Source organism: Panthera uncia, assembly GCF_023721935.1.
Source record: "Panthera uncia isolate 11264 chromosome D3 unlocalized genomic scaffold, Puncia_PCG_1.0 HiC_scaffold_8, whole genome shotgun sequence".
NCBI classification, from domain to species: Eukaryota; Metazoa; Chordata; class Mammalia; order Carnivora; family Felidae; genus Panthera; species Panthera uncia.
In genome coordinates, this window is record NW_026057586.1 from 84,204,582 (window position 1) to 84,231,991 (window position 27,410).

The following is a 27,410-nucleotide window of genomic DNA, read 5'->3' on the forward strand; positions in this document are numbered from 1 at the left end:
GCAGGGCACTGGCAACCCTGCCTGCCCTCCGCCCATTTCACGGCCACAGCCCACAGGGCTCTAACGATGCCTGCAAAGCTCCCGAATCAGATGGGCTGAGCCAAGTGGTACACGAGGGGATTTTTCATGTCCCTTCTTGTCTTGCTTTTCTAAACACCGCGGGTGGGATATAGTGCAAATCCTTTTCTACCCAACATCGAGAGGAACCCCGTCCTACTCTGTGCCTCAGAGTAGAAGAACCGATATACAACTTTCACTTACAACTTTCCACCTAAAGCAAAAGCTGTTGTCTGAAAAAACACGTAAGTGCGAGCATGCATGTATGTGAGAAACAGGAGCTTAGAGAACCAAGAGCCCCTGAGTGCTTGATTGTAAGTTACAGAGTTTAGCAGTTTAGAGATGAGATACAGTCACCTTCCCAACGAGCCTACTTCTAATTTCAACTCCAAATGTGATGCAAAAACAGCCAGTAAGGATGTCAGCAAATAACAGACCCTTTCCCAGATGGACAACGAAGGGAAAGCACAAACTTTATACTGTTTCGGATTATTTTGCTTTTTGCTGTAGTTTGTGATTAGAGACTGTTTTTTGACCTTTAAAAATAGATGAGTGTGTGGACATCAACCCTTTTATCAACATCATCATCCACAAGCAAATGGCTCCTTAATTTAATCAGGGTCTGTTATTATCAAATCACTGCCCCGGCCGCAGCCTGGCTGAAAACAGGAGCAGAACATTATCAAGCTGCCCAGGAAGCCAGCGAGTAGTAATTGCTCCCCCAGAGAACTGGTCATCTGAAGGGCTTCTGTGTCCTGCCTAGTGACAGGAAAGAAAGTATGGCTAAGATTTATGCCCTCACCCCACACCACAGCAACAGATGAACAAGAGAGGCTAGGAGAGCAGGCTCAGCTCTGTCTCCTTACACTCTCCTGTCCTTCAAATGGATGTCTCAGAGCAGTTAAGTATTCTAGCCTCTGCAGACTCTGGTCACCATGAAGTAACGAAGCGAAGAAACATTATGTGGCTTGAAATTCACATGCATTCATTTAGAAGTAAGACCCACCGAGAAAGTGGACATACTGCCTTTTTGTTTTAGATCACTGGTTGACAGAAAGGCATCCTCTATTTTCTACAGGAGGTCCTCAAACTATACGAGTATAATACATCTGGCTGTAGAGTATAATTCAGTCTCTCCGTGATTCAGTTCGCATGATGCTGCGTTTCTATGCCTTGCCATCTTGACCACAGCCTCTCTTTCAGTCTGCTTTAGACACTCAGTGCGTTTGGTATTTTTTTTTAAAGTATTTCTTCTTGGGGCGCCTGGGTGGCTCAGTCGGTTAAGCATCCGACTTCAGCTCAGGTCACGATCTCGCGGTCCGTGAGTTCGAGCCCCGCATCGGGCTCTGGGCTGATGGCTCGGAGCCTGGAGCCTGCTTCCGATTCTGTCTCCCTCTCTCTCTGCCCCTCCCCTGTTCATGCTCTGTCTCTCTCTGTCCCAAAAATAAAATAAACGTTAAAAAAAAAAAAAAAAGTATTTCTTCTTGAATTTCTGCTGAATATAAATACTTTCTCGTGGCGATATGCCAGTCTTCAAAAAAAATTTATTTTTTGAGAGTACAAGAGCGAGTAGGGAGGGTCGGAGAGAGAGACAGAGCGAGAATCCCAAGCAGTCTCTGCAGCGCTAGCGCAGGGCCTCAGGCGCGGCTCAGACTCACAGACTGTGAGATCACAACCCGAGCCGAGATCGAGAGTCAGATGCTTAACCGACTGAGCCGCCCAGGTGCCCAGACACACCTCATTTCGATGTGCTTTGGAGACACGGTGGGCTTTTTTCTTTTTTTTTAAACAACTGAAGGTTTGTGGCGGCCTTGCATTGCGCAGGTCTGCCAGCGCCATTTTTCCAATAGCGTTTGCTTCCTTTACGTCTCCGTGTCATCGCTTCTCGGCCTTTTGGCTAAGATCAAGTGTGTCTCCGTGTCGCATTTTGGTAGTTCTCGTGACATCGCAAACTTTTCCACCATTATTATATTTGTTATGGTGATCTGTGGTCATAACCCACTGAAAGCTCAGATGAAGGCTAGCATTTTTTAGTAATATTTTTAAATTGAGAATTATGTATCTTTTTAGACACAATGCTACGGCGCACTGGAGAGACTACAGTACGGTGTAAACATAACTTTTATATGCACCAAGAAACCAAAAGATCCGTCCCCAGTCTCTCTCAGCATGCCTGGATTCTCTTGCTCTACAGTTCAACTACAAATGCTTCCCTGTTGGCTAAAATTCAAAAGTGTACAGTAAGACACAGAACAGTGCTCATGTATACTTATCTATGCAGACTTCTTTTTTATGGAGTTGCTGGTGTAGCAGAACTGTCTGCCTAACTAGACAAAAGTCCAGACATGATGTAAACAATCTGCCCTCTCCAGGAATAAATGTACCATTCACCTACCCTTTCTCAGTAAGGGCATACTCCTTGGAGACAAAGGCTGCTTCAAGTATTAAGTGAACTTACACAAAGGCGGATAATATATAATTATCCCCCACTTTCTATTTGCATACAAATGAAGCAATTGATGTTTTGAAGTCTTCTGCTAAATGCATTTTGGGAGCTGACCTAACTATGCTCTGAGCAAGCCAAGTACAGAGTCACGAGTGAATGCAGACACAGGAGACACAACTGAGTATCTGTTCATAGGACAAAAACCCCAGCCAAGGAGACCTGACCAGACTTGAATTGAATCCCATGAGCCAAAAACATTGAGAGGCAAGGTGGATTTCATTCTCTAAGGCAGCTGAAGCTGACAACAGCTGGGGCTGGAAGGTATAAAGTAGTCTCCCTGGGATAACAAGTATTTGAAAAAGGACCTTCTAAACCGGGGATAGTTTTCTTTTTTAAGACCACTTTCCAAACACTGAAGGTCAAGGCCAAGTTGAATGCGTGAGAAGGAAATCTCTTAAATATGACCTCTTCTACACCTCACTCTGGAAGAGATTTATTATAGAATTTCTCTTTCACTCCTAACATGCAATGTGCTGACAGAATTTCATTAATGAAACAAAGTGAGGAAAAAACATGTACGGTTACTAATGAACAACAGAAACCACACCCTGCCTCAGAAGGGATGCTGACCGTGGTCCCCCGGCAGAGGCGAGACTTGTGCAAGGGCCACGAAGCCACCCATTTGGTCCCCTTCTTGGATTTAACTCTCCCAGGCGTTGGGACGGAGCAGGAGGGAGGCAGGGGACGCACGCCGATTTCCAGCCTCTCCACCAACACCCCGCTCCTCCGCCCCACGGCTAACTAACCGCCTCCCGCAGGAGCAGCTGGTCTCCAAGACCGTCGACGAGCTGCACCAGAAGAGGCTGAGGTACCGGACCAGGGACTGAAGCGGAGCCGTGTTTTGCCAGAGGCCGAGTGTGGAGCGGCCGCACAGAAGTACGCGGGGGCAGCTACCGTGGAGATGGCGTCGGCGAATGCTGATGTCACGACTGCTCCGGTGGGACCAGCTGGAGGCTGGGGCCCGTGATGGCCGGGGAAGAACACTGAAGCCCCGGGTGGAGGCATCTGCCACGGAAACGTCTTGCAGTTTATAAGACGTGTGCGAAGCAAGTGTCTTGGAAAAGCGTCTAAGAAAATTCCCAGGAAGCTGCTCCCCAATCCTCATGCCCCTCAACGTAACAAGCCCTTGAGAAGTACGGGAGCCACAGGAGTTCAGCTGGTCAGACAGATGATACATAAGCTTCGATCTGGAGAAAGAAGTCCCTCCAGGCCTCCTGCTTTATCGAAGCGGAGGAAGTGGAAGCAGAAAGCACAAGGAATCAACACTTGCCTTCACGATCAGATATGACGGAGGGGGGGTGACGCCAAACACAACGTGCCAGGCTCTGCAGGAGAAAGAAATCTCAACTCCGAGACGAGACGAGCTCTTGCCTCCACACTCAGCCACTGCCCTGGGCATGACGGGAAAGACGGTACTATCCAATCAGGGGTGAGCCTTTCCAGTTCTCGTTTTTACTTCCTCAGTCCCTGCCTTCTTATTTTAAGCACTGGCCCCCCGTGTGCAGCTGCAGAAGACGATCCATCCCCACTGTCCTTCGCACGCTTCCAGAAGTCTCTAAGGAGGATCCTGAGCTTAGGACGTTAACAACTGGTGTTTCTTTTACCCAGGTTGATTCTCCTCTGGTCTTCCTTCTTCCGGAAATTAGAAACACAAAAGAGAAGCAGAGAGGAGGAAACCGTGTAATTTAAGAAGCTGACCCCGAAGTAAATTCTGCGTTCTTCCGTTTTTCTTCAGTGAGGTCTCCCTTCCTCGTGGCGGCCTCTCCAAACGAGCTTCCTCTGCAGTTCGCTCAAGCCGACTCCGGGCACCCTAGAAAGGTTTTTCCATTAGGGACTCGATCCAGCTGGCCCCGTTCATTAGTTTGGTGGTGGCGATGACATACTCTGTGCCTCCATCTTCCAACTGGGAGAGAAATCGCAGGGCAGCAATTTCAGCAAAGGTTACGCCCCCGAGGAAGAATATCAGAGTCACTCGGTTTTCTCCCGGTTGGCCTAAAATGGAAACATTTCAGAATGAAGAATTACTTATTATGGGTGTTTCTCATCCCACCTCTTAAAAAAACGGCATCGTGTGTAAGGAGCGAAAAAAATGGTAACTGTAACTGGGTCTTGGTGCAGACAATTCCTCGGACACTCAGGAACTCGATCTGGATCTCACCGTTTTCTCTAACTACGGAGATCCTCAACTCGGAGGTTAAGAGCTGTCACTCCTGAGGGGAGGGCGGGTTCCGGTGCCCACACCCTCCACCAGCAACCGACGAGAGGGGTGCGCCGGACTCTGACTCCCGGGTACCTTACGGGGCAACCGCATAATCCACGAAAACCACACCGGCGGTGCGCAGTCGCAGATGCTGGCCACCGACTTACGTTTCTTTTGCAGCCCCGTGGGCAACGGCTGCCGCTCTTCGAAGTGGGGCCCTGGGAGCATGCGCAGAACTTCCTCGATACTTCGCCAGCCCGGCCGGGACAGCAGCTGGGCCAGCCGCACGCTGAGAGGGGCATAGCCGCTGTACACGTAGGATATGTCCGTGGGATTCTGTTAAATAATTAAAGGAAAAAAGCCTACAGACATAGAGACACAGAGTCCCTGAACAGTGGCTTTACGGGGAACCCCAAAATACGCGATTCGCCTGTGAGGGCAGAAACACAAATCAAGGCCGGCCACGTCCCGCTCCAGTCCACCCCGGCTGGGCCCGATTCTTAGCTGCCAGAGGTTCGCTTCCCACTTAAATCTTGAAAACGCCACTCAAAGCATCTCTAGGTACTGGCCGTGAAACGAGGTTACCTGGTCCGGCAAGAAACTTCTTGGAGGGTAAGCCGGCGCTCTCTAGCTGAGTAACAACGAGCCCACCCCTTGAACTCGGCTGTCCCACTTTTAGGTATTTACCCTACAGAGGGGGCTTGTACCAGCACAGACCAAAGCGCAAACCGGTAAACTAACACCGTGGGTGCTAGCAACAGACTGGGAACACCCTGAATTTCTAGCGAGAGAAATCTGGCAAGTCGTAAATTAAGGTTTATCTGCAAGACCGCTCTGCAACCATTAAAAAAAAAAACCTTACAAAAAAGAATGAAGTAGATCACAGGATCTTCAAGACACAGTGGTAAGTGGTGGTTGGGGTGGGGAGGGGCAGATCAGAACAGTGAGGGAGGGGCACCCGGGTAGCTCAGTCGGTTGAGCAATCGACCTCAGCTCAGGTCATGATCTTACAGTTCGTGACTTCGAGTCCCGCGGAGCCCGCTTCAGATCCTGTCTCCCTGTCTCTCTGCTCCTCCCTCACTCATGTGCTCTCTCTCTCTCTCTCTCTCTCTCAAAAACAAACATTAAAAAAAAAAAAAAAAAGAGAACAGTGAGAGAGTGGAACTAGCATAGTGTTTACACTGTACAACGTAGAAATCAAGAGTATCTATACTCCCGCTGGGGAAAGATAATCCAATTTTGCCACTGGAAGAGGAGGCTTTTTAATTATTAGGTTTTGTTGCAGGAAGCAGCCTGATAAAGTGCCTATGAAAGTCCAAAAACAGAAAATAAGAAAAAGAAATTTAGAAAGACTGGCATCAATAGTAAATGTAAAGCAAAGTGCACTCTGCTTTGAGGGTCAGTGGTAGAAAATACTAATCTCCTCTCATCTCATCTCATCTCATCTCATCTCATCTCATCTCATCTCATCCCATCCCATCCCATCCCATTCCATCCCATCTCATCTCATCTCATCTCATCTCATCTTGGAGAGAGACAGAGAACAAGCAGGGAAGGGGCAGAGAGAGAGACACAGACTCTGAAGTGGGCTCCAGGCTCTAAGCTGCCAGCACAGAGCCCAACGCGGGGCTTGAACTCACGAACTGCGAGATCATGACGTGAGCCGAGTCGGACGCTTAACCGATGGGAGTCACCCAGGCGCTCTGAAAATACTCATCATTTATGTTAAAATGTCAGTAGATACAGGAGACTCTTCCTGGAAGGATAGATTTAAAAAAAAAACGGTTACCGTGGTTCCTTCTGAGGGAAAACCTGGGTTAGGTGTGGAGGGAAGCTGACTCCTCACTGTTCGTCTTACTTTTGTATTGGCCAACATTTTCACCACACGTGCTGAATATTTTCGATCCCTCCGCCCTCCTCGGTGCTCTGTGTCCAGGAGGCGAACCTGCAGGTTCTATACCAACGTGCTCCCGTGCCCGATTCGGGTTCGGCCAATGGGAGGCACCGGATGGAATACCGGGGAGTGGGCAGCAGCATGGCGTCAGGGTTATTGCCCTGGCTTCCTCTGGCGACACTGCTGGAGGCTGGCTGTGTCCCTCGACCACAGGCCTCTCTCATCCCTCATCTTGTCAGGCGGCCTCTCCACACAGCTCTTTTCTCCAGGTTGTGGAACGGGTTTCTGCGACAGCTCCTCCTCCTTGCCCTCGGGCCCAGGCTGGCAAGGAATCGCCACTGACTCCTTTCACCGGTTCCCACCCTGCCCACATCTCCCGAAACTCTCCTCAAACCACCCAGTGTGAGAGCACCCTCTCCGCTCCCCGCTGGGATTCTGGGAGATGGAACACGCGAATGCATTACTTTCTCAAACACGCTAGAAAACCGTTTCTAGAAAATGCATGGTGGATGTGTAAATCAAGTACCATATGTGGTCACAATAAACCGTTAACAATAGGTAAACGGAGGTGAAGTGGAGGGGTGTGTCTTACCTGTTCGTTTACATCATCCATCCAGAGGCGTAACGTTTTCCGGATCGTTGGGTAATTGTTTCTGCCCCCCGTCTGTGGTTTCAGCAGGCCAGCCTTCTCTAGGTTGTATAAGGTCAGTATGTGCTCATAGCCGTACGTCTGCAAGAGAAGTCATTTGGCATTGATGTCAGATCAGGAAAAGGGTTTCTGCCACTTTCTAAAAAGAGCACTTCCCACAAATCAATTCGGTTCGTACTCAAGGTCACGTTACCAAAGTCCGTGGGGGATGAGACCTGCCTACCCATTAAAATGAACCCAGCTCACTGTTTTGAAGAGGAATTTAAAGTTATTCCTTTATTTTTATTTTTTTTTTCAATGTTTATTTTGAGGGGGGGGGGGGGGAGAGAGCACGGGCGGGAGAGGAGTGGGACAGAGAGAGGGAGACACAGAATCCGAAGCAGGCTCCAGGTTCTGAGCTGTCAGCACAGAGCCCAACGCAGGGCTTGAACACACAAACTGTGAGATCATGACCTGAGCTGAAGTCAGACGCTTAAGCGACTGAGCCACCGGGAGCCCCTAAAGATTTTACTTTAAAGTCAGAATTTATAGACCCAACTTAAGTGAGCATCAAATAAATAAATAAATAAATAAATAAATAAATAAGTTATGTACTTTGCAATATACATCTTCCAATTCACAAATAAATTATGTATTTATATGAGATATAATTAGATATTAAAAAACAAGAACGAGGGACATCTACACATCCCGACAAGAAAGATCTGGATATGTTAAGGACAAAAACTATCACGATAGAACACTATGTACCGTAGGATTTTACTTCTGCTTTATAAAAGATACAGTAGGTAATAGTAACAATGGTCAGTACTTACATACTTTCTGTGAGCAGGGGCGGCAGTCATCTGTTCTAAGAGCTTTGCATACATTAACTCAGTCATCTTTCTAATAAGCCAGTGAGGTAGGTGGTAGTATCGTCTCCATTTGATGGAGGAGTTTAAAGAACCGGCCCAAGGTTACACAGCTAATGAGCAGCAGAGCTGAGACATGGATCCAGCCAGTCTCGCCCCCAAGTCTGTGTACGTAAAGATTCTTTGTACAAAAGTGCAAAGAAGAGTCTGGAAGCACACCTATCTGGGGAGGCAGGTGGTGTTGAGCGAGGGGCAGAAGGATCCCCTTTGGCTCCAGGTACTTGACCTTACCAGACTCTTATGTGATAAGAACGCGTGTATTATCTGTGTAATTTTTTTAAAAACAAAACAAGAGGGGGCGCCTGGGTGGCTCCACTGGTTAGGCGTCCGACTTCGGCTCGGGTCATGATCTCATGGTTTGTGGGTTCGAGCCTCGTGTCGGGCTCTGCGCTGACAGCTGGGAGCCTGGATGGAGCCTGTTTCGGATTCCGTGTCTCCTCTCTCTGCCCCTCCCCTGCTCACGCTCCGTCTCCCTTTGTCTCAAAAATAAATAAATATTAAAAAAATAAAAATGAACAATAAAAGACAAAACGAGAGAATAACAAAAAAAACTGAATGAGCGTTTAGTTTTAACAACAGTGTATTTAACCGTGGATGGTAATAGCAAATAAACATTCCCCGAGATGTTTTCAAACAGAGGGCAGAATTTTTTAAAATAAAGGTGGCTTCTTCCTAATTATGAAGTAAAACAGGCTTACTCTAAATAAGTCTGCGAAGGAATTATTATCAGAATATTTGCAAAAAGGTCCCTTCCTGAATCGAATGCAATCTAGTTAAGAGCATGGGCACCTGACCCCAGTTCCCTGGGTTTTGGCACTGGCTCTGCCACTTACTGGCTGGGTGACCTTGGGCAAGCTATGTAACTACTCTGTGCCTGAGTGTTTTCATCCATAAAAGGGGGGTGATAACAGCATCTAACGCACAGGGCTGCAGTGAAGGTCAAACGAATGAATACAATAAAGCTCTTTGTTTTTTTTAATTTAAAAATTTTTTAATGTTTATTCATTTTTGAGACAGAGAGAGACAGAGTACAAGCAGGGGAGGGGCAGAGAGACAGGGAGACACAGAATCTGAAGGAGGCTCCGCCTTCCGAGCTGTCAGCGCAGAGCCCGACACGGGGCTCAAACCCACGAACTGCGAGATCATGACCTGAGCCGAAGTCGGACACTTAACCGGCTCGACTGAGCCACCCAGGAGCCCCAGTAAAGCTCTTTCAGTAGAGCCTGGCACACAGGAAATGCTCGATAAATATCAGGTGTCATTATGCGAGCACAGTAAACAGTGATCAATACCAAGGACAACCCCTCTACCTGTTAGAAAATCTAAAAGACCGTGGAAACAATGTATCAAAACAGGAGCTTTAATTAAAAAGGCTTTTGTTTTTGTTTTAGTGGGCCTCACACCCAGCACAGAGCCCCACGCAGGGCCCAAACTCACCACCCTGAGGATCAAGACCCGAACTGAGCTCGAGAGTTGGGACGCTTAACCGACTGAGCCACCCAGGCGCTCGGAAGTATTTTTGGTATTCAAAATACCAAGAAGTATTTTTTAAAAAGATGTTTCCTCCCTTGGTAAATGAGTAACTTAAAACATACTGACCTGGAGAATTTCTCTTTTGTAATAATCCAAAACTTTTTGTTTGAGTCCACTGTTGCACACAGACTGGAGGCAGACCAGTCTTAACACCTTGATCAGTGGGTGCTTTTGGGCAATACAATCTTCGATGTAACTGTTGACCTGGAAACAAATACATACGTATGCATACCACCGTCCGCTTTGGGGACCTAAAGAACTTAATATTTGCTATTATTTTTCAAAGTGGAGGATGCACTTAGTGATGCAAACGCCCGTCCACACGCTGCAGACCACTTCCTGAGAGGCTGCGGGGAGGCTGGGGCATGTGTGACTGCATCTGCTTCAATTATAACGGCGATTTATGGACCATACGGTCCGGAACTTTTCTAGAGAAAAGAGGAATTTCTATGAATGAAATAATTTTAAATACATGAACAGAAGTGGATATTTAAAGGAATTAAATGACCCAATTCCCTCAGAAAGCATATCTCTTAATTTATCTAGTACAGGCCTTAAAGACTGCTGATTTCAGGGGCTGGGTCTCCATCACTCCATGCACTGCAGAAAACACCTTGCACAGAGCAAAGTTAAGGAACTGCTACTTGGTGAAACCTAGATTTTCACATTCTGCACTCGCTCTCAAAAATACCTAGGCTAGGCATGGGAGTCAAAGCAGCTGCTCTTCTAGCTATAATCTTACATCCGACAAATCATCAATTCTTTGCTAGTTGATTGTTCACATACCTTATCAGTGTCTATTCCAGACATAAACTCCTGCTCCACTGTTAGTTTATCAAAGAAGTCTTCAGAGGCTAAAATGTAATTAGCAAATTTGCAACTTAGATATTAAGTAAATGTTAATTTACTGGAACACTGTGTTTTTCTACACAGAAGACGATGAAGAAACAAGACGTGCAAAAAAAGCAAGCAAAAGGTTCAAACTGTCATCTGAGGGGCGGCTGAGTGGCACAACTGCTTAAGCGTCCGACTCCAGCTCAGGTCATGATCTCATGGCTCGGGAGTTCGAGCCCCGCGTCAGGCTCTGTGCTGACGGCTCAGAGCCTGGAGCCTGCTTGGGATTCTGTGTCTCCCTCTCTCTCTGCCCCTCCCCAACTTACTCTTTGTGTCTCTCTCTCTCTCAAAAATGAATGAACATCAAAAAAAAATTTTTTTTTAATCGAATAAATTGTCATCTGAAAACAATCTTCTAAAAACATGGAAAATCCTACAACACTGTCCTCCTAAATTACATCAAGACGTAGTTGACCGCTGTACCCCTTGGCGATCCTCAGGACTCAACACAGATCTCAAGAACCGTGCCCTAACAGGGAAAGCTAATCTTCCCAGCATTTCACTACCATCAGCAAATTCCACCAGTTTTAACTGATTTCAACGGACATGAAAACAAAAGACTGATTTTCTAATACCATGTTCTACTTCAGGTTCAAAGTACACTTCATAATACGGGGCACCCATGTTTTAGGAATAAACTCGTCTTTGGTTTAATATATCTCTTCTGAGTTCTTTCAAAACACTCAGCGTGTGAGCTCTCTACCCATTCTGCAGGAGGTTTTCAAGGGAAAAACAAAAACAAATGTGGAAACGTCACACTGCTCTGATTAAATAACCCTTAGCAAGAGGGAAAACACTAGACTGAAAAAATAGAGCCTCATTATGGCGGCAAACCCGCAGTAGAGTTTTTTTCTCTTATCACTCTTCCAAGTATTTTGTTTTAGGATTACAGTGTTTTAGTAACAGGAAAAAATGGGTTAACTACGAACGGAACACTTCTAACTATGAACGTGCACACACTTAATTAACGCTGCAAATAACACGTTAAAACGGAGCTGCCTTTCCCAAGGAGGCGTCACAGTGCCAGTGACCCCGGTGTGCGCAGGTCGGCCCCAGATGAAAACCTTCCCTCCAAGGGATACTCACTGGTAACGTCTTTGATTAACTCGGCGATCGACGTGTGGTTTGCGAGCGAGCCTCTCGCTGCCTGCATGTGGGGCAGCTGGGACACGAACTGCTTGATCTCCCCGACCGTCTTGGCGTTGTGCCTTTCCTGAAATGGATGGAATGGCAGACCCATCGGGCAGGGAAGGTATTTTTAAAGCGCTCCGTTCTGCGCGTTGCTCAGAGGACGTTTCATTTATGATCGATGTGAAAGAAAGAACGGGATACAAATAAAGCAGGCCAAACCCAGCTCCCCCGTTACGAATGAAACAAAAAAGAGGAGTTCGTGGTGCCTGATGACCGTGTTGGTAGTTCAGAGAGCAAACGCGTGAGGGTTTCTCCTCCTCTGCCCGGGCTCAGATCGTGAGTGCTTATCTGCAGACACTGGAGTAACACTGGAGTATTCGTGGGGGACGCTATTAGGTTACCCACAAGCGCTTCGAGTAAAACACAGAAACGCTGTCAAGAGGGGAACGTAAGCAGCAAGAAGTGTCCTCTAGAAGAATAATAAAAAAACTCATTCTTACTGCTGGATCTCAACCTTGAATATCGTCCATGGAAAAGTGAACCTCGCTTAGTGATTTTTTTTTTTTTTCCAAAATGTAATCATTTAAACCAAAAGGAACTTCAGAAATATGAATATCAGGGGCGCGTGGGTGGCTCAGGTCATGATCTTGCGGTTTGTGAGTTCGAGCTCTGTGCTGGCAGCTCAGCCTCCTTCGGATTCTGTCTCCCTCTCTTTCTGCCCCTCCCCTGCTCGCACTCTCCCTCTCAAAATTAAAACATAAAAAAATATATATATATGACAATCAATTAATAAATATAATCCCTAAGAAAGATGAAATCTAATATATACTCGGTGGGAAATTAGTTTTCAAAAATTCTCCCAGTTTATGTTTCCAAAGTCTAAATATTCAGGGTTTAACATCTTCCTGAATTTCCACGTTTCCAAAACGAGCTCCCCCAAGAATAACTCAGTGGCCGGGCAAGAGGAGGCAGGAAGGTGAAAATGAAACTGCCTCTCTCATTATCACCTCCCACATCTGCGGGGCTCCCCCGTCACCTACCCGCTGGCTTAAACTTCGAGCTTCCACCCCAAGCTGCAGGTTCTATTCTAGGGGATCTTTTATTTATGGCCCAGCTGGTTCCATCTTGTGTGAGGTAGGAAATCACGAAAAAGAAGAGGGTAAAGCAAATATTTACGACACAAGTCTGTGAACTGCACACCCAGCTCCTGCCACCCTGCAAAAAAGGAGCAGGCTCAAAACCTTCTGTTGTGGGTCTGGGAACGAGTTCTAAAAGAAGGCCCGTGGGGCCCCCAGGACCAAACGCACAGCTCCTTAGGAGAGAAATGTGCAATGACGCTGTCGCCCCGCTTCAAGGCAGGGGCCGGGGGGGTGGGGGGGTGTCTCTCTGGCGCTCTGCCCCTCTTCCTGGGAGGGGCAGTCTAGCCCGTGACCTTGGGCGCAGCAAGACAGCCAGACCGCCTCACCTCAAACGCTGCGGAGATCACCTTTGCTTTCTTGCTAAGTACTGAGCCCACCGCGTTGAAGTTTTTGTCTCGGATCTCAGCGTATAGCTCCTCGGCAGAATTCAGCTGAAGCTTCTTGGCTTCCGTGGGAAGGTCCTTCCCGCCATCGCCCTGTTTCTTAGGTACAAATTTCTCCGGAGGTAACTTCACATAACCTGAGCCACAATGGAAGGAGACAAGCGCCTGGGTGAATTTACCGGCAGAACCGATCAAGTGCTCAGGCTCGAAACAGAATTCTCCAGCTCAGGAGAGAAGGAAGCCCTTGGCTTTAGGGAAAATGGCGTATGGCACAGAGGTTTCAGTTTTTCCCATATCAAGGTACACTTTGGTCACAAATAAATCAATCAGGATTGTTACTAAACGTTTCTAAAATTTTAAATGCCGACAGAAACAAGCATCATGTGGGCCAAAGTGACCTCTGACCTAATAATCTGTCGCACCCAACTGCTAGCCGGCCTCCCCAGTCTTCCATCTGGTGTCTCCAACCTCGACTACCTGCCCTTCCCTGGATATACCCCACAGCAATCTCCCCTGTAGCGTCCCTGCATTTATGACATGGTGTGCCCCACGCTGTGCCCTCTCCGCAAACCCAGGGCAAATGCCGCCTCTCCGACAAGCTTTCCTGAACAACTGCCAGCCGGGAGGGCCTACAGTCTCCGAACTGCAACGCCACCTGAATCTAACCCATGGCCACAGCTCACGGGGATAAGCACAGTCTGCACACAAAGCACCCGGCCAGCCCTTGTGGCACCGACGACAGCAGTTTTTGCTTGGACTTTGTCTGAAAGCCGGAAGTCAGTATTTTTATTTTCTCAAATATCCTCTGATTTACACGCAAAGACAGCATCTCAAAAAAAAGAAGAAACCTTCTGGATGTCTGTATCCAGTGACCTGTTAGTAAACACAGATGTCGCTTTACTTACTGTTCTGAATGCCATAAATTTCATCAATGAGTCCCTCATACGTAAGCTGCGTGGCAAGAGGTGTTAATAAATCCACGTTTCGATCAAGCAGCAAGAGATTATCAAAAACAGGAAATATTGAATTTTGGCTTCCTGTAAACTCTCTCTTCATCCTGATCATCATATTGGCCACTTGCTGGAAATCAAACATTGGATCAGATGGGACTTTCCTGGGAATTAGCTGATTTTCAAATTTAGCTCAAGACAGAGAAGAGTGTCTGCTGTTGGCCACCCACTCGAACATGTACATGTACCCCAACACCGGCCACTACTCAACGAGGCATGAGCTCAGACACAGTCTGTTCTCATTATTCATGGTACTTTTGGAGAGTCACCATGACCACTGACTTAGCGAATACGGAGCCACTGCTCTGAGGGGAAACACGGGGTTAAGTTCCCATGAGCCTCTGGTGACATTTTTATCAACTAATCAATGTGAGTTTCTATTTAAAGACACCTTATTTAATATATACTGTTGATTCACCAACAATGAACTCATAGCCAACAGCACTGTAACTCATGCCCGAAGGAAGCTTAGCCAACATAGGTATTTTCTCCGTACGGCACACCAGAACCTTCCTGAGCTTGGGAACACCGGACAGTGCTTTAGGACTACCTGTGGGGCCATGTGAAACAGTGAGATCACCGATAAAAAGCACAAAAGTGCAAGAAATATGGCGTTAAGTAGCACACGGCACTATATAGTCCCTGTTTATAGTCTAAGAGATGAAACAAGAAGGCAGAGCATCACTTTACTGGATGTCAGCTGGGAACAGGCACATTGGACAACTCAAATTTTTTGCTACCCTGGACCTGTCCACAAAACACCGTGACTATCGGTCTGGGGGGTTACGAGTACATTTCAGCAACTAGGTGAATTCACAAACAGGACTGGCTGTACTTATTTGTAAACAGCTTGCTATCACTCCCCTTTTGGGTAGCAGGGCACCCCTTCCTTCACCCCAGAAACACAGGCCACTTCTTACCCTGGCACACTCTCCTTTCCCAAAGATCTGGGGGATTGTCCCGTACAGAGCCTGCAGGGTCATCAGCCCCTTGGCTGCATGGTAGAGGCTGGTCTGGTCACTTTCCAGGTAGCATTCCTGTGGGGGGGGGGGGGGGAGAAGGGTGGTTACTGCCAGGCCACAGTCATAGGGTGCTTGCCAGCACCCGCCTCTGTCTGGTACTGGGGTTTTCCACTCATTTCCCGCTTTGCCTGGAAAGAGGGGGGACGCAAGACCGTTTTGTCAAGCTGCTCTTTGGGAGTCTAGAGCACAAGGCCAACAGCGGTGCTATGGAGATGCAGCTGTGGAAGCAACTGGCCGAGCCTTCTGGAAGAAAAGTGTTCGTCAAGCACACCAGGTGTACTTTACGAGCTCGTCAGTAAACTGATTAACAAAGACTTACAGGGGGAATGGGTTCTCCCACTCACCGTGGGAATTGTAGACCCTGGCAGGACATTCTGGGAAGGCCCTATGCTAATACCCACAAAGGCACATACTCTTTGACCCCCGGAGCCCCAGAGGACCACACGACAGGGTACTTAGCCGTTTTGACAAACACGAGGTTTTCACATATGCTGCCAACAAACAAAGGTCCTGACGTCTTGAGAAGTGAAAAGGGGTGGCTGAAGAATCTTTAGATTATGATCTCATTTTTAGAAAATATATTTTATGATATACAATATACAAGGTCTATTTTGTAAAGGCCAATAAAATGCACACAAGACCAGCTGGGAAGTAAGAGGGGAAACACTCAGATCTGATCCTCGTCGGGGGCGGGGGGGGGGGGCACGGTTCTAGACTCAGACAGCCTTGATCTGGGCCCCAGCCGGGCCACTTCCCAGCTGCTCCCTGGGCGGGTGAGAAAACCTCTGCGTGCCTCAGCTTACCCATCAGTAGAAGGGAGTATCGTCCACAAAGCATAAGGAGAAGAAAACGCATGTAAAACATTTAACTCCAGCACTTAAAGTATACAGTAAGTGCTTAATAAATGTTAGTTTTTATCATTTGGAATTGTTTGGACTTTCCCCCCCCACAAATATCACCCATCCATAAGTCAAAATGGTACACAGCACCAGACACCTGCCCTCCACCCACCCACCCAACGTGTCTCTAGCCTCCAAAGCCAGGAGGGAAAGGACACCGGAAGAATCAGGGAAGACAGAGTAGAGCACTAGTGCACTCCCCCCGGGGGAGGGAGGAGGGCTGTCCCCCAAAGACACTGATGAGTGTGTGGTCACTACTGGAAGCAGTGACAGGTGACGGCTCTTCCAGGTCTGGGGTATTTTAACACTGCAGTGACCGGGCCAGGCCAAGATCAAGAATGTCTGGAGACACTTTCTGGCAAAATTGCTTAGAACTCCTGACTGGAGCGGAAGTGAGATCAAAATTCAAGGAAGAAAAAATTAGGGAACATCTCCCAAATAGCATTCATATTTTTAACTTAAAAAGTTTTACCACTACAGGTATTTCTTTTATGAGTCTCTTTTCTTTTTAATATTCATTTATTTTGAGAGAGAGAGAGAGAGAGCACGCGCGTGCATGTGCACACGAGCGCATCAGCAGGGGGAGGCAAAGAGGGAGGGAGAAAGAATCCTAAATAGGCTCCACACTGCTAGCATGGAGACTGACGCAGGGCTCAAACCCACAAACCACAAGATCAAGACCTGAGCTGAAATCAAGAGTTGGATGCTTAACCGGCTGAGTCACTCAAGTGCCCCCACAAGTCTATCTTTAAAAAAAGATTTAAACGTTAACAACGGGGTGCCTGAGTGGCTCAGCCGGTTAAGCGCCTGACTCTCGATTTCAGGTCAGGTCACGATCTCAGGGTCGCGAGACCGAGCTCCACATCGGGCTCTGAGCTGGGCACGGAGTCTGCTTAAGAGTCTCTCTCTCCACCTCTGTCTCCTGGGGCGTGCACGCGCACACTCGCTCTCTCTCAAAAATAAGTAAATAAATAAAGTTAACAGATATTAATCTTGAATTTTTTGCTCTAAAATAATTGGTGATGGGGTGATTATTTGTGTTAAATATCCTAACTCTACTGTGAGTTTGTGGAATTTCAAGCCAGGAGGACATCTGGAGAGGGACAAACGTTAGTATCATTAACATTTCAATACACATATTTTTTGACCTCCAAATCCCACATACCTACAGTGTTTACAAAGGAGACAGATTTATAGACACTGATTTGTATGTGTATATACGAAGGCCACAATACGTTAAGCACTGTTCTTGAGTGCTGTGAACGGGCCAGGCCCAGTCAACGGGCTGACCTCTGATTCCCACATTTCACACAGTACAATGATGGAGAAGGTTACAATCACATCCCCAAAGCACAGAAAGATCTCCATGTGCCTTTGGATGCCAAAAACCACTAAATTATGCTCACTACTTAAAATCACATAAATACGTAAAAATTACATCAACTCCATCCGAAATCAGGGTTGAGGGGCACCTGAGTGGCTAAGTATCAGACTTCAGGTCATGATCTCACAGTTTGTGAGTTCGAGCCCTGCATCAGTCTCTGTACTGACAGTTCAGAGCCTGGAGCCTGCTTTGGATTCTGTGTCTCCCTCTCTCTCTCTCTCTGATCCTCCCCCCGCTCACGCTCTGTCTCTCTTTCTCTCTCTCAAAAATAAATAAACATTAAAAAAAAAAAAAAAAGAAATCGGGGTTGCATTTAGCATTAGGTGGAACTTGGGGCTTTACCATCCAGGCAAAATCGTTGATTTCTAAACAGAATCTGAGGTGAACGTACAAAACCTAGAGCTTGAAATTTGCAGCAGAAAATAATTGTCCCTTTTTTTTGCAAATCACCAGAAACACAAAGAGGAAATCTCTCCTCTGGGCAGGTTTCCTCATGCCAGGACGAGTCTTCCTCAGCTGCTACCAACTCCCATTAATTACACAGATGTGAATTAATTACATGTGGGCACAGCATTACAGATATGAGGGTGCAGATACAGCAAAATGGCAGTGCTGGAATCCAAGTGATGGGTATGTGGGTGTTTCCTGTAGAACGCTTTCAACTTTTCTGTATGTCTGAGGTTCTTCACACAAAATGTTGGGGGGAGGGGGAATCTGTACGGTCCCTGGATGAGACTCAGTATATAAGCAAAACATCAGGAATGTGGCAAAAAAGGAGCCAAGAAGGTCTCTTCGTTATTCAAATTAATCAGTGCGGCCAAATGAAATCTACTACCCCAAGTAAACTCTTTTTAGGCGATGATCACTGTAACAACGCACTGGGGGAGAAAAAGTTCCAAATAATTTTTTGTACAACACCAGAAGGTTCTCAAAAGTTCTAGTGTCCAGACCAGCAGCATCACAAGCCCATGAATCTAGGAAGGAAATATGGACAAATGTGACTCCGCTGAAAAACACACATGGCAAAAACTACCACAAGCAAAATTAAAAGACAAATGTCAACGGAGAGTAAGCACAGTTAAAGCCTACAGCTTCGGGGCAGACGTGTACAGGACTATTCACTATAGCACCACCTCCAACAGCACAAGGTGAGAAACACCGCAACGTCCTTCAGAAGGAGACTGGTTTGATAAATCGTGATACCTCCAAACAATGGAACACTATGCATCTTCAAATAAAAATACAGAAGCAAACGGGGCGTCTGGGTGGCTCAGTCAGTTAAGCGGCCGACTTTGGCTCAGGTCATGATCTCGCGGTTTGAGTTCGAGCCCTGCATCAGGCTCTGTGCTGACAGCTCAGAACCTGGATCCTGCTTTGGATTTTGTGTCTCCCTCTCTCTCTGCCCCTCCCCTGCTCACACTTTGTCTCCCTCTCTAAAAAAATAAATAAACATTAAAAAAAATTAAAAATACAGAAGCATTTTCATGTATGGTATAAATTAACCTTGAGATATATTACTAAGAGAATAAAGCAAGATACCAAACTTACATAGGATAGGACACCATTTGTATAAAAGTGAGAAAGGTATTTTATATATACTATGAGCTATAGTTATGTAAAGCATCTCTGAAAAAAGAAAAGAATTAGTAATAGTGATTGCTTCTGGGAGGGATTTGGCAGCTTGAGAACAGGGAGGCTTATTTTTCACTCTGTACTGTTTCTTACTCAAAGAAATGTATCACTGTGCAAGGATAATGTTTTCAAACACTTTCAAATCATTTTATTAAATGTAAAGTAATACTCCTTTTTTTTAAAGTTTATTTGTTTTGAGAGAGACAGAGAAAAAGAGAGAGAGAGAGAGAACGCACACGGGAGGGACAGAGGGAGAGAATCCCAAGCAGCGCCCACACCATCAGCATGGAGCTCGATGCAGGGTTTGAACCCACAAACTGTGAGATCATGACCTGAGGCGAAACCAAGAGTCGGGGATGGAGCTCGATGCAGGGTTTGAACCCACAAACTGTGAGATCATGACCTGAGGCGAAACCAAGAGTCGGGCCTTACCCACTGAGCCACCCAGGCGCCCCAGATAAGGTAACATTCTTATGAGAGAAAATGTTCTTTGAAATAAAGATGGTAAATAAAACAAATACATACAATTACATTTGCAAGAAAACTCTCAGAACTGGAGAAGGCGTGCACAGTCACTATAAACACATGCTGAAAATACTCAGTGGAGAAAACCATTGCTGGAACAACGGGCTGCCCACTCGGAAAAAGTTAAACGAGCCCCTACCTCACACCACACACTCCATAAAACACACAATTCAAACTAGCTTAAAAACCTGAATATAAAAAGCAAAACTTCAAGACTTTCCAAGGAAAATATACGATTTTCTATATCTTCAGGGTGGAAAAGGATTTATTAACACTCAAGAGCACAAGCTAATGGGGCGCCTGGGTGGCTCAGTCAGTTGAGCGTCCGATTTTGGCTCAGGTCACGATCTCACCACTCTGTGAGTTGGAGCCCCTTGTCGGGCTCTGTGCTGACAGCTCAGAGCCTGGAGCCTGCTTCGGATTCTGTGTCTCCCTCTCTCTGCCCCTCCCCCGCTCACATTCTGTCTCTCCCTCTCTCTCAAAAATAATAAACAAACATTAAAAAAAAAAAAGCACAAGCTAAAAGAATAAAAGTGATATATTTAACTACTTTAACTTGGAAGACTCACATCTCTCACTTTCAAAGCTTACAACAAAGCCACAGTAATCAAGACAGTATGGTACTGACATAAGGACAGACATATTGATTAAGGCAAAGAACGGAGACACCGGAAATAAACACTTACACTTACGGACAACCGATTTTCAACAAGGGTACCAAGACAATTCAATGAGGAAAATACCATCACCTTCCAGCAAACGGTGCGGGAACACATGCACAGCCACACGCAAATGAATGACGTTGGATCCCTACTTCACATCAGAAAAAAAATGAACTCAAAATAGGTCAAAGCCCTAAACGTAAGACTAAAACCATAAAATTCTTTGAAGAAAACATCAGGGTAAATGCGTTACCCCGGGTTAGGCAATGACTTCTTAGATGGGACATCAAAGGCATAAGCAACAAGAAGGAAAAAACAGATAAACTGAACTTCAAAATTAAAAATTGTCAGGAAGGGCGCCTGGGTGGCTCACTTGACTCTTGATCGCGGCTCAGGTCTTGATCTCAGGGTTGTGAGTTCAAGCCCCATAATGGGCTCCATGCTGGGTGTGAAGCTTACTTAGAAACATTTTTCGTGGTGGGGGAAAAAAAAAACTGTGTGTGTGTTTTGAAGGACCCCACTTTTACCAAGTGAAAAAAAACCTCACAGAATGGGAGAAAATGTTTGCAAATCTGGTATCTGATAAAAAAGGACTTGCATCCAGAACATACTAAGAATTCTTACAACTCTTCTAATGAAAAGATACAATATCCCAATTTTTAAAATGTGTCAGGGAGCGGAATAGACATTTCTTTAAAGGAAGACATACCGACGGCCAATCAGCACATGAAAAGGTGATCAGCATCACTGGTTGCTATGGAAATGTAAATCAAAACCACAATGAGATCATGTTTCACACTCACCAGGATGGCAAGCCAAAAAGACAGACGATGGTAGGTTGGTGAGGATATAAAACTGGAACCCTTGGGGCGCCTGGGTGGCTCAGTCGGTTAAGCGGCCGACTTCGGCTCAGGTCATGATCTCGCGGTCTGTAAGTTCGAGCCCCATGTCGGGCTCTGTGCTGACAGCTCAGAGCCTGGAGCCTGTTTCAGATTCTGTGTCTCCCTCTCTCTGACCCTCCCCCGTTCATGCTCTGTCTCTCTCTCTGTCTCAAACATAAATAAACGTTAAAAAAAAAAAAAAAATTAAAAAAAAAAAACAACAACAAAAAAAACCCTGGAACCCTCATCTACCTCTGGCTGGAGCAGAAAATGGTGCAGTCACTGTGGATCCCCCAAACGTTAAACAGAGTTTTATCATATGACCCGGCAATTCTACTTCTAGGTATATCTAACAGAAATGAAAACACATGCACATACAAAACCTTGTATTAACGTTTGCAGCATCGTGATGGCCGACAAGTGAAAAATCATGATCCGAACACTCTAGATGAACGGTAAACACAGTGTGGGAGATCATTACAAAGGAATACTATTTGGCAATCAAAAGGAAGGGAGCTGACACCTGTTACAACTTGGATGAGCCTGGAGAACATGAGGCTAAGAAAGAGGCCAGACACAAAGGACCACATGTATATGACTTCATTAGTAAGAAATCTCCAGAACAGGCAAATCCATACAGACGGCACAAGACTAGGGACTGCCAGTAGCTTGGGGGAGAGAGAGTGACTGCTAATGGGCAGAGGGTTTCTTATGGGATGATAAAAATGTTCCAAAATTAGACAGTGGTGATGGTTGCACAACTCTGTGAATATACAGAAAACTGATGAACTGCACACTTTATTTTTGAGAGAGAGAGAAAGAGAGTGCATGAGCAGGAAAGAGGGGTCGAGACAGAGAGAGAGAGAGAGAGAGAGAGAGAGAGACAGAGAATCTCAAGCAGGCTCCTCACTGTCAGCACAGAGCCCGACTTGTGGCTCAGTCTTACCAACCATGAGATCATGACCTGAGCTGAAACCAAGAGTCGGACACTCAACCGACTGAGCCACCCCAACGTCCCTGAACTGCACCTTTAAAAGGGTAAATTTTATGGTATGTGAATTTTGTCTCAATAAAGCTGTTATAAAAAAATTAAGCACAGGGGCACCTGAGTGTCTCAACTGGTTAAGCGTCTGACTCTTGACATCGGCTCAGGTCACGATCTCACGGTTCATGGGATCGAGCCCCACATCGGGCTCTGCACTAACAGCTCGGAGTCTGCTTGGGATTCTCCCTCTCCCTCTCTCTCTGCCCCTCCCCTGTACATGCAGGCATGTGCGTGCCTCTCTTTCAAAATAAACTTAAAAAAATAATAATAAAAAAAATAATAAAGTCTGAAATTAAATGTCAAACTTACTTTGAATGCACCCTCTGATTCCATGGATAAGAGATCCCCATCAAATGGAATGAGGTCTAGGCTGTACTCCTCCCTATGAATAAAGGATCCCAAAACACCCAGGTCTTTCAACCTCTGTTCACACAGTAAACTTCGTCGTGGAACAAACAAAATGTGGAAATCCCTTGCTGGGCCACGTTTGTCTTCACTGCAAGAGAAGTAACACTTGTTAGCTTGCATGCGCCTTCGAGTCGTAGGCTATTTCATCTATTTTATTCCTGGAGCCTGGCCTGTTGCTTGGCACACAGCAGGCGCTAAATAAATGGGCATCAGATAAACGCACTCAAACTGCTGCATAGTTGGCTCTCTCTCTCCCTCTCTTTTTTTTTCCCTGAGAGGAAAGAGGCGTTGATTCACAGCCAGTGTTTTGTGAAGCATTTTCTAGCTTTCTCTTAAACCATTTATGGGGCATTAAGCTCTCAGGTTTATTGAAACAGGATGTCCGTGTCTTACTGAAAAACAGATGGTTCTTTAACCAAACCAATGCTGTGACACAGTCTTACAGAAAAAGGAAAGATCACTCTTGACTTCCACCTCTAGTCTCCTTGACAGTGGGCCTCCCAAAATAGCCCATATGCTTTTAAGATTTTAAGGGCCTTTTCAATCAACTGTACCACAGAGTGCAAACTGGGCTAAGAACTTCCTCTATAGATTGGATGCTACGTTAAATTTTAATCGGCTCGTACTTATTTTGCTTATGAAATTTGAGCACACTATATACAGTGTATTGAAAGATGACCATTAGAGATTTTGTAGTTTTAATCAGGGTCCTTCCCACCGATAATAGGTCCAAATTTTTAGTTGTCCTGAAAACGGGGTTATATGATGACCCCCTTCTCCAACTGTCTGAACAAGTTCATGGGAGCTTCCCATTCCCCTCTTACATTCTTTCACACCTGCCCAGTTTTCTAAAAGACCACCTTCCGATTCACTGCCAAGACAAGGAGGTTGCAAGGAAGAGTTAGGTATGTTAAAACCCTGAGAAGGATCAACCTCTTTTGGTCCAAACAGAGGCTCTGGGAGATACCTGAGCACATTTTCAGCAATTATATCCATCAACTCTAGCCTGGGTCTGACAAAAAAAATAATATTCTTGACATCAGCTGCTGGCAAACGACTTCCTTTAAGTGTGAACATTTTCTCCACTTCATGTTCCTAAGAAAACACATACACAAAAGGTTAACAAAAACCCTGTACTTTACCTATCATATCCAGATTCAGTCATCATAAACACTCCCAGCCAAAAGTGCATAATGCTTCATTAGCAAAATTTAGATTCCCCAAAGCCAGATGTATAAAGGACAAAGTTTCAGGATTAAGTCAATGCTATTGCATCTGAATTCAAATGACTCACATGATGACCTGTCAATGACACCAGGTGATGGTCACATAACACAATGCTAGTAATTTCTCTAGAATTAGGATCAGTATAAAATCACTGGCCAGTGGCCACTGTATAAAAAATGTTAGACATGCATCAGCATCAGTGTCTATAAAGATCAAAGAACTCTGCAAGTCAATTACTCAGGAAAAATGTAAAATCCTATTATTACTAAAGCACAGAATTACTAATCCCCAAACAAAACCCAAATAGCTCATTTACCTTCAGTAGTGAATACTGTGCAATCAGGCCAAATGGTCCTGTGAGGTACTCATCCCAAACTATTGCCTGTAGGAGGAGAGAAACTTTCTCTTGTTAGGGTTAATATCAGGAATTTCAACAATATCGACAGAAAGCAGCAGTCAGAGGACGTAGTAGGAACATTTGCTTCAAACTGAATTAGCAAAAATTTTAACTGGCTCTAATCACATTCGTATCTTACAGGTCTAAAGAAAAGCAGGATCTGGACAAGGATGTTACTGTTGTCACGGGAAAGTTAAGACATAACCACCATCCTCAAACAGGAAGAAGGAACTGTAGTTTGTTGCGTATTTGTGTCATGGTATTAACGAGTAGATTGAACCAGATGGAAACTGCCAATGGCAACAGCTCAGTCTAGCATTTTACATGGAAATGTCACATAATCCAATTATATAAAATTAAAACCTTGGATGTAGGTATTACGAATCTTATTTTGACAGAAGAGGAAAGTTTTAAAGGGTTTGGGAAGTTTAAGTAACATGTCCAGGGCCACGTAGGGACTTTGGACCTTACATATAGTATAAGGGGACTAGAACCCCAGTGTAGAACTCAGCTGACAACTCACGGGTCATTGTTCTGGGCTCCCATGAACATTATTACTGCTAACCTCCAGTGTCATTTCTTCTTCTTCCCTTATTTATTTATTTTGAGGGACAGAGACAGAGCATAAGTGGGGGAGGGGCAGACAGAGAGGGAGACACAGAATCCAAAGCAGGCTCCAAGCTGTCAGCACAGACCCCTATTGGCAGGGCTCGAACCCACAAACCGTGACATCATGACCTGAGCTGAAGTGGGAGGCTTAACCGACTGAGCCACCCAGGCACCCCTCTTCTTCCCTTTTTTAACTGAAATTTTTACTGAGATAAGTGTAGATTAACTTTTATTTGTAAGAAATATTAGAGAGAGAGCCCTTGCATGCTCTGCCCAGTTTCCCCCAATGGTAACAGTTTGCAAAACCACAGCACAATATTACACCCACAACATTGCCATTGATCCAATCCGTGATGTTATTCAGATTTCAGTATCCTTTCTTGAGCCTGAACTGGGCACCTAGGGCTTAGCCTGCCTTTTTCTCTCAATGGCTGCTAGCACCCACTCCATCTCTGGAAGTTCTGTTCCTCCTAAAACCGATTCCTGAGATTCCCCAGTTTTCCTTTCCTTTTCGGAGTTGTATTGCCAGTTACTTAGGGGGACAAATAAACCCTAAGGAGAGAGGAGAAAGATGACACCACTTAGACGAAATCCTATTAAGTCCTTGATCTACAATTTCTCAGTCGTGAGCTGGGTGGTAGTAAACGTCTAACAGGAGAAACAAACCCTAGAAAAGTCACGTTAAAACCGCAAATAACTACAACCTCTTTCATAATACGTGTGAGCAGCAGGTTCTAAGATGCTAGTGCTACACAGGCTTTTAAAGGTACGACATGCATGCTCGCTGTAAGGCATGTTCACTGGCCCATCGACATCCTTGGGCCGGGCCCGCCCCATTCGTCCTGTTCCCAGGGGGCACCAGAACTGCCCCTGTGGATCTGAGGGCCACCTGACATAGCTAAGGTTCACGATGGCCTGGGATACCACAGTGGCTTACTCTGCTGCAACAAAGCAATCGCGATGCCACGCCGACTCCTGCCGTGTGCCCCAGCCCCACCGGCAGACCCCTCTCCCCCGCGCATTGGTCCTGCCCGCTCCCCTCCTCGGAAGCCCCAGGGACCTCGTGCACCAGAGGCTCAGGCAATCGGGCACCGGATTGGGCCAGGAGGGACGGGGGGCTGGAAAGCAGTGTCGCCGCCTCCCATCGCTCACCTTGCTTCCCGCGCACTTGTCCAGGAACTCTCGCAGCTCGCGACGCACCGCCTCGCGCAGCACGTTCAGGTTCACTCGTCCGTAGGACAGGTGTGCCGCCATCTTGCTTCCCCCTAGGCGTAGCCCACGAACGCAGTCACATGACGGCGCGCTCACGTGACCAGGACGGCTGACCGCCCCCTCCCCCCACCTCCCCAGCCAACGCGGAAGCTGAGGTGGGCCGGCGCCTACCGTCTTTGCTGAATCAGGCGCCCGCTGCTTTCTCTCTGCTGCATCGGTTCCGAAGCTCCCCAAGACCCCCGGCCCCATCGAGACCCTGCCTCAGTCCAGGAGTCGTTGGACGCTGAGAATTGAGTTGAGAGACGGGGACTGGGTCCTACTTCTTCCGCTTAAAAATCGCGACTTTCTTCGTAGCAGCAAGCGTACCCGCTATCATGGAACTCTTTTTAAATTATAGCAGTCAGAAAGCCCTCCGCTTTGCTCTTTCAGTTTGTAGGCTAAATTTTACCCAAGAAAAGACAACGGCTGCGACAAACTTGTCTGTTTAGCTCTCGCCAGTAGATTCACTGCATTGTATTTCACACAGATAATATCCCATGTGGAATCCAGTTCCGCTCCATTAGTAAAATTCGTATGTTACCTTTTGAGTTGTGAGAATCAAGAGGGTGGAATTTACGTCGTGTTTCATTTTAAAAACTTAGCAGGGTGCCTGGAATTTAATTGCTTAATAACTATTGTTTTAGAATGATTCATTCGTTTTAATACTTCGAGGGTGGAAATTGTCTGGGATGTAAAAGAGGCTTGAAAACATTTGCTCTTCGAGTGGATGGCTGTATTCGATCCTTTACATACACTTTGTAATGAAGAAAGGACTCACCCATGAGTCTGAATAAACAAAGAGCAGAATTTGGGGATGATGCTGAAAAGCAACCAATCAATCACATACACATTGGCACTCAATTCCATGATTTCATCAAAACCGTTTAAATTTTAAAATAACGTATTTCTACTCAATGCTGTTTCATGCCCTAATTCTCAACCCGGTTTTCACAGTGATTCTCAATCTAGATCACAAATTCTTACCACATGTACAGACTTTTTTGCCCAACTGAAAAGGTGTATTATTTTAGCACCGTGAAAATAAATGTTCTCAGCAGGCCTTGTCACAAACTCTTATATTAGGGCAAAACTTACGGTGAAGAGGTGAGATGCCCAAGGCTAGTGAAATCCCAAGCATGCATGCATGTAAATGAGCAAGAG

General features: G+C 46.0%; 1 protein-coding gene across 6 annotated transcripts; it reads right to left on the minus strand.

Annotated features, from left to right (window-relative positions):
- Window positions 1-2,971: 2,971 nt before the first annotated feature.
- On the minus strand, window positions 2,972-26,296 carry VPS33A (VPS33A core subunit of CORVET and HOPS complexes). Of its 6 annotated transcripts, XM_049619400.1 has the most exons (14): window positions 26,151-26,295; window positions 24,309-24,374; window positions 23,733-23,860; window positions 22,667-22,853; window positions 15,228-15,344; window positions 14,203-14,377; window positions 13,241-13,434; window positions 11,731-11,857; window positions 10,537-10,604; window positions 9,817-9,954; window positions 7,250-7,387; window positions 4,931-5,099; window positions 4,447-4,555; window positions 2,972-4,373 (listed from the first exon to the last, which is right to left on the minus strand). In XM_049619400.1, exons 1-14 carry the CDS (start codon window positions 26,250-26,252, stop codon window positions 4,295-4,297), a joined length of 1,797 nt encoding a protein of 598 aa, XP_049475357.1. In that variant the 5' UTR covers window positions 26,253-26,295; the 3' UTR covers window positions 2,972-4,294. The 6 variants fall into 6 exon arrangements, 5 of the variants coding, with proteins under 5 accessions (XP_049475357.1, XP_049475359.1, XP_049475361.1 ...); XM_049619402.1 differs by having other exon boundaries at window positions 2,972-4,555; XR_007455250.1 differs by lacking the exons at window positions 2,972-4,373; window positions 4,447-4,555 and adding an exon at window positions 6,622-6,978 and having other exon boundaries at window positions 5,002-6,519; window positions 26,151-26,296.
- Between the last annotated feature and the right edge of the window lie 1,114 nt (window positions 26,297-27,410).